Here is a 14,846-nt window from a genome sequence, read left to right on the forward strand (position 1 = left end):
GAACGAGTTATTTTGACATTATCCTACATGTGATTGGATTCGTGTTGTCATACGCAAATATAAAATCGATTGTGTGTTTTAAAGCCGCGACAAAGGTATGATATGAGTGGATGAACTAACGAGATAACTATTATTGCTGAGGTTTTTTCTAGTGCAGTGTACTCAATTGTTTCATAGGAAAACAGAGTTTCAAATTATTCACTATACTAGAAAAGCTTGTTTCTCTTTTTCTCTATCACTCGCTCTCTCTCTCTTTTTTTTCTTATCTTTCTACGCGGAGAAAAATGGACTTCAATAATCAATGAATTTTTATTATGATGTCGACCAAACTCGAAACAGGAAGTTGAGTCACCAAAATAGTAGTTTATCTATCGAGTGCGATCGTGTTTAAGACGCGAGTGTACTAGATAAATACATTAGTTTTTGTGACGGATATTTGAAATTCACTACATTTAGTGCCTATAAATGGCAGGTTATAAATCCGCGTTTATTTATTTGGTAAGATTGTTTTGAGTATTTGTTGAAAATTAGAAAGAAGTCGGTAAGTGGACGAATTAAAATGATGATAAATTTTGTCACAAGATAGCTCGTTAAGTTATTTCGATATTTTTTGGTCGTTTGCTATCGCACATGTAACCAAAAAATATTTTTTGATCCGATGATGACGTCACTATTAGAACGATTAGGTATCTTTTTTACCAGCTGTATATTATCTAATATTTTTAGCTGCCGGCTATAGGCGCTAAATGTCGTAGATTTCAAGTGTCTGTCACAAAAAATTATTATGCTGCGCTACGAAAATATTATGCACTTAAAATTTATTGATAAATTGTAATGAAAATTATATATCAAAAATAGGAATTACAGTAGAAAATATAAAATTTTCAGAGGCTCACAATTATAATAACAGTACAGCATAATATTTTTTTGGGGGCTCAACTTCCTGCTTCAAGATTGGTCAACAGCACAATAAAAATTCGTAAATTTTTTATCTCTATTTTTCTCCGTATACGATATATTTTTTTATCATGCGTACATACATGTATGTAAATACACACTACACCATTTAATACTCTACTTACTCTATCATTTTAACAAATGAGTCAATAGAATATTTAGCAGTTTACTCGCTCATGTCTATAGGCCACCGATTCCAATTATGTATGACCACGTCAAGCTATGATGGGGTTTCGATCGATCTTTGCATTACCTCGCCTACACTTCCTGTTTCTCTCGTGTTGATTGCAATAGAAATGTGTTTGCACATACTCTACACATGCATCAAGATAATCAGCTGTCAAATACAAAGCATTATCTCTTAGTCTAAGCTATAGAGATAGAGACTCTCAAAAACATCACTTTGATTAATATAATCTTGTATTCAATTTAAATTATGGTTGATAAAAGTACGCTTTGACTACTAATATAATTGTTTAAATATAGTCTATAAATAAAAATAGAATGTATCGAATAAAATATAAAAATATTTTATTTACGATTCCTGATTAAAAACTCCGATTGAAACCGCTGAATTTCGATTGAATCCGATTGAAATTCGATAGATTTTCAATCGGAGTTTTTTAATCAGGGATACTACTAATAGTTTTTAGAAAAGTGTTTTGTAAAAGATGAGCACTGTATTCTATAAGATAGTCAATTTCGATACATATGTGCGAAAGTAGGAATTTCGACAGATGAAGTGACGTCACGAGCCTGAGGTTATGGCGGGTTCTCAACGAGACTGAGTGATATATGAGTAGATAGATGGGCGAGTGTGGCGAGCCCGGTTATAACGTGCGAGGTATCGTTGAGAATGTGTCATAACCTCGGATAAGTGCTATGCTGTCACTTCGTCTACCGGATTTATACCTATGAACATAACGTATCGTACAATATTTTTTGTAATAGTAACAGTGGAAGTCTGATTTGCGAAAAAAAATAGCTTGCAATTTTTCATTTTCAAAAATGTGGAATAGGATTGGCAGTGTTATATGTCTACGCACAACATCTCTAGAAACCGGTGGATAGCCTGTGATAAACTTGTTAAATCTAAATTTGAAAAATCTGATTCACTAATTGATGTTCTTAAACAAATTCTTTGTTAACGTGTATTATATACACACTGTATTAATTGCTATGTGTTTCTGATTATTTCTTATTTGTTGCTAATTTTGTACTATTTTGTTCCACCCTATGAACAATAAACTGCTATCTAATCTAATCTAATCTCTACTCAAGAGAAATAGTTATAACTGTACTCTTTTACTTCTTTACTCAGCCTCAACTCTACTCAAATTTCTTTTAACTCAGCTACAACTCTACTCACAAAGAATTTTTATTTTATTGATAGGCTAAAATACGTGAGTACAGTTGTTGCTGAATTTAGTTGAAGCTGAGTAAAGATATATCTGAGTAGAGTTGAAGCAGAGTTAAAAAATATTTCAGTAGAGTTGTGGCTGAGTAATGAATTAAATGAGTAGAGTTATAACTATTTCCTTTGAGTAGAGATGTTGTGAGCAGACATGCAGCACTGCGGTAGGATTAAAACATATTATAATTAACCTTAAATTTAATTACAAGAACTGACTTTGTCGCCAAGACTATTTTTATGGTATTAAAGAATTAATATAGTTTCCGATGTACTATAGTATTTCTACTAAATATACATGCAAAAATGTAGAGATAAATAGAGAGAGAAAAATCATTTTTCGATACGTGTGCGAAGAAAAATGACTTAGCTATAGTTGGTCGGGAATCATATACTTTTCCCCCGCCAAACATCGCTCGGAAATCAAACTTTCACAGTTGGCATTACAATAGAAAAAATTTTGGTGTGAAAACGGTCTTCGATGACTCTAATGGTCAACTTATTGTTGAAAATTACTGAACTATGCACTATTAAAAAATTTGTGCTTGTGCGCACATACGACACTATTGCTTAGTGCGATTTCTGCACAAACTTATTACACCACACCGAGTACAGTTGTTTACAATATAGAAAAAAGATTTAAAGATTTCTTATTTCTTTCAGAATTCACTAAATATTTAATAATAAAAAAAAAAAAAAATTGCAAGTCTTCAACAAATTGTACGTGGAGAGAAATGTACCGTTAATATTTATATCGCAATGAAAACAGTCTAGGTGATATAACACCTTTAACAACCTTCGTTTGTCTGAACTCATGTTTCACTTTTTGCCACACAATATAATATAAATTTCTAATTAAGTAACTGTTATAAATAACTGCATAAATGCAAAAAATTTTTATCGAGAACTAGAGCCAATTTTTGATTTTGTAAATAATTTCATTCTACTAAAAATGCATTTATACAAGACCGATTTCTATATGATCTATTGTATCGAACAAGAAATATTATGAATAGAACAATAAATACTTTTTAATTCAGAAAAACAATATCTTTAAATCTTAAATTCCAGTGCTCAACTTTTGCTAAACGATTTTATTATTTTCACGTTATTGTAAAAATTATTAGAAGTATGTAATAAAAAAAAAATATATAGATTTTACTCAATACATTCTCGTGTATATAAATTTATAAATTTAATTTATATTTGTAGCAATTATTTATGTTTTATATTTTTAAAAGGTGGTAGTGGCGGAGGGACCAAAAGAACAGCTCAAGCAACTATTGTCGTACAACAGCCGTCACTATCGTTAGACGCACCCGCTGCGACAATACTCCTTCGACCTGACGTTGAAGCTTGTCGTCGGGAAGAAAATATGAGACAGTTGCTTGACGTAACTCACACACTAACTCTTCAAGAGATTCACGACTTTGAAATGAGGTCAGTCACGTTGTTGCTTTGATCGTTATGATTTTATGAGTTTCTTGTTGATATGCTTAAGCAATAAATTTCATTATTTTATTATCTATTGTACTGAACTTCTAACTACGTTCAAAGTATTACTAAAATGAAATTTACGATGATGTTATAAAATTTGTTTGAAAAGTATACTCAGTAAGAAATATTGCGTATATGCGTTAAAAACGTTTTGTGTTACTTTAAAATTTTAAATCGATCTACTATTTAACACTTAAAAAATGTTACTTAGTATAAAAATTGAAATTATTAACATTTATTAAGTGTTTCTTTAAAATTAACACAAAATTTATGTTAAAACTAAATAAAAATGTGTCTTTGTTTTTTTAAAAGAAATTAATTGATTTACTTTTTATAACTGGTATAAAATATTACGTGATTTTTAAAAATTCGACTCTAATAAAATAGTATATTACACACCGAGGGAGGAAAGTTTTGACCAAGATCGCGGTCTAAGAAAATTCATAGAAAATCTATATAGAAAATCCACAAGAAATCTATAGAAAAATTGGTCACCGTCTAAGAAAATCTATAAGAAATGTGTAGAAAACCAGAATTTGTCATATACCTGAAGATCGGAACGTTTTTTGCGCAACAAAAAAAAAAATTGGAAAGTAAAAAATTTATTGGATGACTAGATTTCTGAAATGTTTCTCATATAGATGTTGGTATGTCAGTCGAAAATCTTAGGCCACCCCCAACCACCAGAACTACCCCTTAAGCCGTCAAATTATATAAATTTTTTTCATTTTCGTTGCATGAAAAACTTTCCGATTCAGGTACATAATTTGTCACCATTTAAGAAAATCCATAGTCTGTGTAAAAAAATAACACAAATATTGTGTGGACCTTTTCTGACACACAGATTATGTTGATTTTAACAAAAAATTTTTTACTGTGTAAAGTAAAAGACTTAGTCCCTGATCAGGACACTAATACTCGATCACTTCATGGATTTTTATATCTATATTTAGTAAAATTTAGTAAATATAGATATACAAATATATGAGTGATCGGGTACTAGTTCCCTAATCGGGTACTGGGTCTTTTACCTTAGATATAAATTTTATTTATTATCTCTTACAATAAATATATAATTTTCTTTGATTTTGAAGCTGTTTAAATTTTAAAAATCAATAATATAAACATTCATAATATTATATTTTCCCTAGAAGTCATTAAATAATGATTATATGCAATCTAGATAATTTTACATGAAATAAGTTAAAAATATATATTTATTTTCTACTTGCGTGTGACGCGATGTAATTTTAGTAATTTCCTGTTTGACTAGAGTTATTGTTTCCTTTCTTTCGACCGTTAAATTTTTTTGTTATCTTTAATGTTTTAAAAATATTAATTTTGTACACAATTTGCGCACGACCGAATAATTTAATTATTTAGTGTTCTTTTTTTTTAGCTCCAATTATACTTATTTATTTGAGAATATTTTTCATCGATTAATAACTAAAAAAAAAAAAATTATTTCAATAGAAGCGGTTTTATTTTATGTTTTTTGAATAAATATAAATATGAAAAATTGCCAAAATGAAACGTGTTTTCTAGATTGAAATTAGTTTGTTGGCACTAACACATCTACTATATACATATATATATATTTGTATATATAGGACACAACGTCGTACCCAAGAGAGTATCGTAATTGATTTTTGTGGATTTTAATCCCCGTACACAATCGAATTTCATATAAATATTTTGAACGAATTTGTAATTATTATTAATAATTTTTTTTTTTCGGCGCATGATAAAACACCTCAAAAAAAATATAATATCAATAATTTATGGTTTTAAAATGGTATTGAAATTTAAATGAGTCAAGATGGAGTACAGTAAAATATTTCTTTTTTAATTTTTCAAAATCTTGTAAATGTTATGATTGTAAATGTAGCAGACATCAGACAAATGTACTATAAAATTAAATTACTAATAAATAGAGTAAATATTAAAAAAAAAAATAATATTTATAAAAAACGCACTTATTAATTTCGAAATTTTTAAAATGCGTACTTTTAAAAAAATTTATTTTATTAATTATTTACTCTATTTATTAATAATTTTGAATTTGTCTGATGTCTGCTGCATTTACACTCATGTAAATGTTCTGTTTTATACTGAGTGATCCGTAAAAATTTTGTTTATATCGGAATGAAAATTCCTTGAAAAAATTTCAGCTCTTAATTTTAATTTCAAATACTTTAAATCTATAAATTAAAGTATTTTTATTTCAAATTACGACAGCTTAACTGCAACTACATTTAATAATATTGGGATATCGCTCGTGGTATTTCGTAGGGAATTTCATGTTTTTCAAAAAAGTCGATAGCTATTTTGCTGTTACCCGAGCTAGGTTACTTGTGTAAACCGCAAAAGCCTGTCTTATAATTAAAAATCGATCTTTTTTCTTCAAGAGCGTAAACCACTGAATATTTAATAAAAAAAAAACAAAAATAAAATAAAATACAATCTTGCAAAATTCATAGTTTATAAGCCACGGAAATTCAAACAATTTAAAAAATAAAATAAATTGTTAAAAAAAGAGAATTTTATGATATTTTATTCTTCAAATTATTCGAGTTCCTTCGCCTCACGAACTATTGACTTTAACTACTTGACTCGCAGGACTTTTCTTGTTAAAAATTAAATTTCCTATAAAATTTTTTTCAACGTTTTTACTGTTGATTTTGCACGCCTTAAATGCGAAGCATTTAAGTGGGTTTTTATTGTTAATGACTTTTGGAAACTTTAAAGTCTGGTCAATGTGGTGGTCGATTTTTTATCAAATGTAATTATTTATGATTAAAGAAAAATTCAGTTAAAGAGTTCATTATAGTGATATAGTTTTAAAAGTTCACTCACCGGTTGCTGATTTTTCTTGTAAATCTGCAGTGATGATGACATCGTAGTTTCTTCAGGTGATCAATTGAAAGGGTTCTAAGTTTTAAAATGGCAAATAAACTCGACGACTTTCCGCGCTTTTTTTTACGTAAGAAATAAGTCGTACATTTTTATCACTTTTACGAGAATTCAATTTTAAAAATGTATGCACTGCACTTACGCTTTTTAATTTATTGATAACACTGAGAAATGAAAAACTAAAATAATAAAACGAACTGAGAATTTACACTGACACTAACACTCACTTCATCACTTTTTTTATGATACTGAATTGGCTGACGTCTGATAATTTTTAAATTTTGTAAAAACGATAAATTAAAAAAAAAAAAACATCTTGAAAAATTGCACCTATAGTTTTTTTAATTTTCTACATGTGCATATTTTTAGTTCTTTTTTTTTAAATCAAATTGTTGAAAAAAAAAATTCAAAAATTATCAATTGTCTGCTAACTTCAGGATCATTTTTTTTAACTTTTCACGTTCACTTACTTCACGTATGCACTGAAAATAATTAACTCACTTCACTATTGTCAGATAAACACTTTTCACTTAATAATTTAATTTAATCACAATTTTTATTTTAATTATAGTGAATTTTTTAAATTATCACTAACCGAACTTGAAACGTTGTCACTGAGCTTGATCTCCGACCACAATTAACTTCTCCTTAATTTCAACTTCACCCAGAAGACACTAGAGTCTGTTTAAAATTTTTGTCCAATCAGCTGACACGATCTAATTCAAATTTGCAATAACAATCACAACTGTCTAGCCAACTTCATATTATTGCCCGTTAGTGCTAAATCATCGCCATTTTTTTTTTCTTTCGAATTTGAAAAAAACATTTATTTTAATCACTTCAATTGTCAAATTTACTAGTTATTGACACCTATCAATTTATTTACGACCCACTAAAGAATAAAACACGACATAAGTGATACGAAGAACAAACCGTGATTTAATACCAACACAGACACTCGCTACCGTTGTTAAAAAATTTTTCACTTTTCAAATTCACTTACTTCACTCGCGCACTAAAAATAATTCACTTGCTTTACTATTATCACTTACACATTTTGTACTGAATAATTCAATTAAATGTCTTATTTATTATGATAACAATGAATTTAAATAAACTGACAATGACTGACCCCCAAATGTTTACGCTAGACTGTGAAGTGTGCAACTAACTTCCCCTTAATTTCAAGTTACCCACAAGACACTGGGGTCCGTTCAAAATTAAATAAATTTTATTGGCTTACAGAACATCAGTCGATTTAGTTATTAATTATTTCATTTGATAATTTTTTAAAATTTTGACCAATCAGAAGCCATGTTTGAAATTAAATTTATGATAATAATGTTAGTTGTGTAGCTGACTTTATACTGTCTCCTATCAGTGCTACTGTTCATATTTCCGGAATTTTCCTCAGTCTATATTAAATAATAATTAAGTGATTTAAGGTAAATTACACATTTTTATAGACTCTACTGATTTTTTCACGATTAAAATTTATCTCTAACACTCAAAAGTCAAAAGGAAATAAAATAAACCGGGAATTTTCACACTGACACTAACACTCAATTTCACCATTGTCTATTTTTTTTCATTTTTCGTAATCACACACTTCACTTATGTACTAAAAATAATTAACTCACTTTACTATTATCACAAATAAACACTTTTTACTTAATAATTTAATTTATTTCAATTGAAATAAATTAAAAAAAATTAAGAATAACCGCACTCGAGATTTTGACACCGAACACCGAGTCTGAGTCCTCATTAAAATTAACTGTCCCCTCTGAAAATTCACCCAAAAGACACTAGTCCGTTTAAAATTTTTTAAATTTCATTGGCTTACAGACGATCAACTGATTTAGTTATAAATTATTTTATTTGGTAATTTTGAAAAATTTAAACCAATGGGAGATCGTGAAAATGATGAAGCTGTCGCCAACTTCATATCGATGCTCATCAGTACTTCATCATTGCCACTGTCCACAACTCCGGTAGTTTTACTTGATCTGATATTAAATAAATAATTAATTAAATGAGTATTAATTAATTTATTGGCATTGATTTTAAAATAAAGACAGAGATATAATTTAGTAATTAGTTATAGTAAAGTTATAGTGCTAGAAAAAAAGTGCGGGGTAACGACAATGACTCGGTCATTGTAAAAAAAAAAAAAACAACGAAATAAAAAAAGATCTGACTAAATAAATGTGATATTAAGATTCAGGTGATCCTGAAGTTAGCAGGCAATTAATAATTTTCGAATTTTTTTTCAGCAATTTAATTTAAAAAAAAAATAATAAAATAAAAATATGCACATGTAGGAAATTTAAAAAACTATAAGTGCAATTTTTTTAAATATTTTTTTTTTTTAAATTTATTTTTTTAAAAAAAATCCAACGATTATTAGACGTCAGCTAATTTCAGTATCATAGATTTAGTCAGTACTTAGTAGACAGTGAATAAAAGTCAAAGATGTGTTTTATTTTATTTTTAACGACTAAATGAAGTCAAGAGTTAATCGATAATTTCGTGGAAAAATGACGGGCTGGAGCTCTTGGAATTTCTTTGTCTGAAGGTTTCTATTGCATTTCTATCTACTTAAATATTATATTTAATTGAATACGTTTTAGCCTCAGCTCAATTTATTTTTTGTTATTTTAAAAATTTATTTAAATAATTAATTTTTTTCTTTCAGTAAAAAATTATATTTTTTATTTATTTTTTTTAACTGGTTTAAATTTCGTCGAGTCATTATAGAATACTTGACTTTTTTTGGTTACGTCTAACAAACAAAATAGGATAATTTTTATTTTATTTTTATTTAAATGTAAACAAAAAATTTTTAGTAAAAGTGTGCAAATAATTCAAACTCCACAAATTATTTGTAAAAAAAAGTTTTTATCGTTTATTACAAATTGCATATAAATTTTATGTTCAACATCAATCCAACAGAACTCAAATCGTGAATAATGCGAAAACTGCACAGAAAAAAAGGATTTTTTAGTGTATGAAATTTTTACTTGCTTCAATAAATTTTTCGTATTATGAATTGAAAACAAAAAATTTCTTGTAACGAGAACAAATTTTCTTAGAGTAAGAAAAAATTTAAAAAATCAAGAAATTTTTTCATGAGTGTAAATGTAGCAGACATACGGCAATTTTTTATTTACATATAAAAATATTGAATAATTAAAATTTAAAAAAATGCATGTACTCATTTTTGGATTGTCTAAATGTGTATTTTTTTATTTTTATTTTATAACAATCTTAATTCATTATTTAAAAGATTTAAAAATTGTTAGATATCCGCTAACTTTATTGTCTTAATTTTTTCTCGTCCTAAAAAATTTTTTGTTTTCAATTTATAGTACAAAAAATTTCTTGCATTAAGAAATTATTTTTTTACGTGTGATGAATGTTTATAAATCTTTTAAATAATTTGAACTTTTCGAAAATTGAAATTATTCCTTTCGAATACTATTTGCATACTTTTAATTTTTATTGAATCAGAAAATAAATAGTAGAAAAATGTTTGTTTCACACGAAGCACTACAACATATATGTCTATATATATCAAGAAATGTAATCGAAAATGAAAGAAAGAGGCAATGATTCTGTGATTAAGTTATCAAAGTATAAAAAAGATATATATTTCCTTCTTATCCTTAAGTAAAAAACATAAAAAATGGGCAAAAAATATAAATAGCGGTATCAAGTAATCGATGCTCGAACATTTGGTATATATACTTAAACGAATGAAATCTCTTGAGAAAATACGACTTCTTTTCCTTCCTTGTTCATTCTGATCGTTCCAAATATTTCAGGATCAATTTCATTGTTAGATTTAACTTGGTCTTTTCTAGTTGTATCGACAATCACTTTTTCAAGTTTCCGACAATTATTGAAGTTGTTTACGTCAAAATTTACTGCAACTACAGTTAATTTAATTTCGAATTATGTATTTAGCAATAGAAAATAAAGTAACAGCAACAAAAATAAAATATAAATTACATTGTCCTGGCTTCAAAATCTATTAGAAAAAAAAAAAAAGAAAAAAAAAGTTTCTGCTAACATAGCTTACTCTATTTCTATTGTTTTACCGTTTCTCCTTTTCTGCAAACGTGACAGTTTTCTTGATCGGATTCACAAGTAAATTGGAAATAAGCATGCTAAAATCTGTTGGGTCAAAAAGGGTGGATTGGACGTGATTGTAAATGAGGGATAATGTCAATATCAACTTTAGAAAATAGCCACTGATAATTTGTTTGTATTTTCTTATTATTATATTTTATATGAAAATTAAAATAACAGTAATAAATATAAAATATAAAGTTATAATTAATATCAATATAAACGTCTGTGTGTAAAAATAAAATATAAATATTTCTCTAAAATCCACATATTTTTTTGACATTTCATTTGAAACTTGTGTACGATGATATATAAACAAGTATTTGCTGTCGAGTTTATTTCATAAACACATTTTCATTTCATCTTCAATATACAGTCCTACATTTTTTTTTTACAACTTTTCTTTCAACATCATATTTAATATTCATATTTTTCTTTATATTATTTCAGCCATTTTTTTTTTTACTTAAGTTAAATATATAAATAAGTGTAACAATACAAATACAAATATTCCGAGAAAAAATCATGTACCTGAACGTTTGTTACAGAACGAAAATAAAAAAACAGAATGAAAAGTAAAAATCTACTGGATCTAGATTTACGAAATTTTTTGCATAGGCGCTAGTACAGTAGAATCTCTATAACTCGAACTCCAAGGGAGAGGCGAAAAAATTCGAGTTATAGAGGGTTTCGAGTTAGGCAGCAGGAGCTGTCGAATTTGATGTGTATTGCAGTGAATCCTAACTAAGTCAAAAGGTATGATAATTTTACAATCGCCAACGGAAAACCTGACGTCAGCTATAAATTTCATTACCATTTCGTAAAACTGGTAATCCTAATAAGATCCTTACATCCGGTAATAATTTTGAATTCGAGATAAAGAGGTCCAAGTGTATGTATTCGAGTTATGGAGGGTAAAAATGTACAGAAATTGCTTGTAGGGACTCACTAATTATTTCGACTTATAGAGGGTAAAAATTTCGAGCAACGGTTTTGGGGCTTGAAGCGAAGGGGATGAAACATTTCTTCGAGTTTAGGAGGTTTTCGACTTATCGAGGTTCGACTTACAGAGTTTCTACTGTACATTAGCCGAAAATTTCAGCCACCCCCAATTACCCCTCAAGTCACCCTCACGCAGTAGAATTTCATAAATTTTGTGACTTTCGTTGCGCGAAAAACGTTCTGATCTTCAGGGACATAAAAAATCAGCATGCACGATCATATATGACTGAGTATGACATTGCAGGATCATACATGATTATGCCCGATTCATATAAAGCAGTACTTAATCATGCATGATTATGTATAATAATATTTAACGGGCAAATAATGGTCATGTATAACTAAGTATGGCTTTGCATAATTATGCATGAGTTTTATAAAGCTGTGCATGATCACGCATGATTTATGAAGTCATACTCAATTATGCATGATCATCCATGGCTACAATTGATAGGCAAATAATTCAGACATTCTCATACATGGTTCAGACATGATTCATACAAAATTACACTTTACCATGCATGATTATACATCATATTTTATCGTACACGATTCTTTGCAACGCTATGCATAAGCATCAATCATGCATGAATCATGTATGATTGAACATGATCATGCATGATTTATGCAGTCACATAACTATTAATATTTATTGACAGTTATTTTTGTTCTTATTAGAATTTATAGCAAATGAGCTGAAGATGTGATTCAGAGGGTTACGAAAGGATATAAAATAAAATATTTTATTGAAAGTAACATCGGCGAAGTTAAAAAAATTTTTTTTTCCCAATATAAAATATTTATTTTTTATATTTATTACAAAAAAAAAAAAAAAAAAAAAAATACAAATAAAAGCTTGATTGAAAAATAAAATCAATTTGGGTTTCAATGGAAACGTTATGCATGGGTGTGTTTTATACTTTTACTTTTGAGTAAAAGGAAATAAAATAAATGTATACCAGGCATCACTTTAAATTTTTAAATAGAGTAGAAAAAAAATTCATTTAATTTATTTTTTACGATTTAAAATAAAATGTTTGTACACAATATACTTTAATTTTATTTCGATATCATCACCCACAGAAGCATTTATCAGATCCCCATGTTCAATTGATTGGCCCAATATTTTTATTTTATTAATTAAAGTAAAAGTTTACTGAAAATTGTTTATAAACGTGGAACCGTTTGATAAATAATTGAGAGAAAAGAGCATTTACTATCGCTCTCGATTTTTCGTGCCAATATTACATTATTTAATCCCCAGTATCATTTTATTACACCAACTCAATTTTACTCTATAGGTTAACATTTATTTTATCCGTTGCATTGTTCGTTTATTATAATTTTTTTTTTTTCGTATTATAGGTATGGAAGTCCTCATCATAGTAGATCACAGTCAGTTAAAACGCCCGGAAGCAGATCATCAGGACGTCCAAATTACTTGTGTCTTCCGCAACAAAGATCGAGGGTTGCTAGTATGCCAAATACTGGAGTAGAAGAAGAATACTACAGGCTAAGGCATTTCAGTATAACAGGAAAGGGCATTGTAAATCGTGGTGATTCTCTTAAAAGCCGGAGATCTCGCTCTAACAATAGTGTAGCTTCCAGCAACTCTAGGTAAGCACAACCATGCATTTTATTTTCTTAGACAACTCCTACTTTTATCTCATCTCGTAGTTTTTATTGCTGATCCACCCACTTGTACTAGTAGCAGTAGTAATAATAATAATAATAATAATAATCCACCTCTCGTCTTTCAAATGTATGAGAATGATAATCTAGCTTAGCTCATCAAAATCTTTCCTCATGTAAAGTAAAGTTTCTTATGGAATTGTTGTGAACTTTATAAATAATGAAATTTTACTTTTTTTTTTTTTATAATATTACCAACATGATTTTTTTTTCATTAATATTTAAACTTATTCATATTTGTATACTTTTCCAATTCATGCTGTTAATATGCATGGACACGTTGCATATTAAATTCAATATTTTTTTTATTAATTTAATCAGTATTTATGAATTTATAATACCGCGTAATTGAATTTAAAATTTCATAACTAAAAATAAAATGATACTGAAGTTAGCCGACGTCTAATGTTTTGATTTTTTTAAAAACGATAAATTGTAAAAAAAAAAAAATATTTAAAAAAATTGCACCCATAGTTTTTTAAATTTTCTACATGTGCATATTTTTAGTTTTTTTTTTTTTTTGTAATTGATTTAAAAACAAATCCGAAAATTGTCAATTGTCTATTAGCTTCAGGATCATAAAATAAACATTAATAAACTTATTAATTAGTGTTAAAAATTTAAAAAAATATTTCGGTTGTATAAATCGATAAATTTTCCGTGGCTTTTATTTTCGAGATTTTAGTGAGCCAAGAAAATCAGCCAAATAAAAAGTAACAAAAAAAAGTCATGATAAAGAAGTTGAAGAAAAAAAAATAAAGATAGAACATCTAGACAATCTTTTTTGGCTAACAACAATCTTTCTAACATACTTTAACAATATACTTCATTTTTTTTTTACCCTTCTGAGACTGTGACCTCATTTTATGATGCATACATATTCTTTATTATATATTCTTTTTACAACTTATCTAAGAAATCACTTTAAAGCGTAATTGTTTATAACACTCTCTGGAATAGTGCATCTAGAATATATATATATCTATATATATATACTGTAAAGTGCGAGCAAAGTGCAGTCCTGACTCAATTATCGTGATGGAAATATTGCGTTATAGGGGTTGGATGTTATGCACAGCGTGTGATGTTGGATATATCAAGCGGTACGTCATGCGTGTCATAAAAGCATCTACACATTAATAACTCATCCTTCCTCGTATATTTACTTAGATTTAAAGCTTTAAAACTTTAACTCAGTGTATAGTTACAATACAAAGTTTTTGTATCCTTAAACAATATT

At 27.9% G+C, this 14,846-nt stretch overlaps 1 protein-coding gene across 4 annotated transcripts in view; it reads left to right on the plus strand.

The window, feature by feature from the left end:
* Window positions 1-14,846, plus strand: part of LOC130673153 (uncharacterized) — a 127,502-nt gene that overhangs the window by 58,884 nt on the left and 53,772 nt on the right. For all 4 annotated transcript variants that reach the window (XM_057478086.1, XM_057478085.1, XM_057478087.1 and 1 more), the window contains 2 exons: window positions 3,610-3,808; window positions 13,280-13,531. In XM_057478086.1, coding sequence (XP_057334069.1) covers window positions 3,610-3,808; window positions 13,280-13,531 — 451 coding nt within the window. The remainder of the gene's footprint in view (window positions 1-3,609; window positions 3,809-13,279; window positions 13,532-14,846) is intronic.

The sequence above is a fragment of the Microplitis mediator genome, chromosome 8 (assembly GCF_029852145.1).
Source record: "Microplitis mediator isolate UGA2020A chromosome 8, iyMicMedi2.1, whole genome shotgun sequence".
NCBI lineage: Eukaryota > Metazoa > Arthropoda > Insecta > Hymenoptera > Braconidae > Microplitis > Microplitis mediator.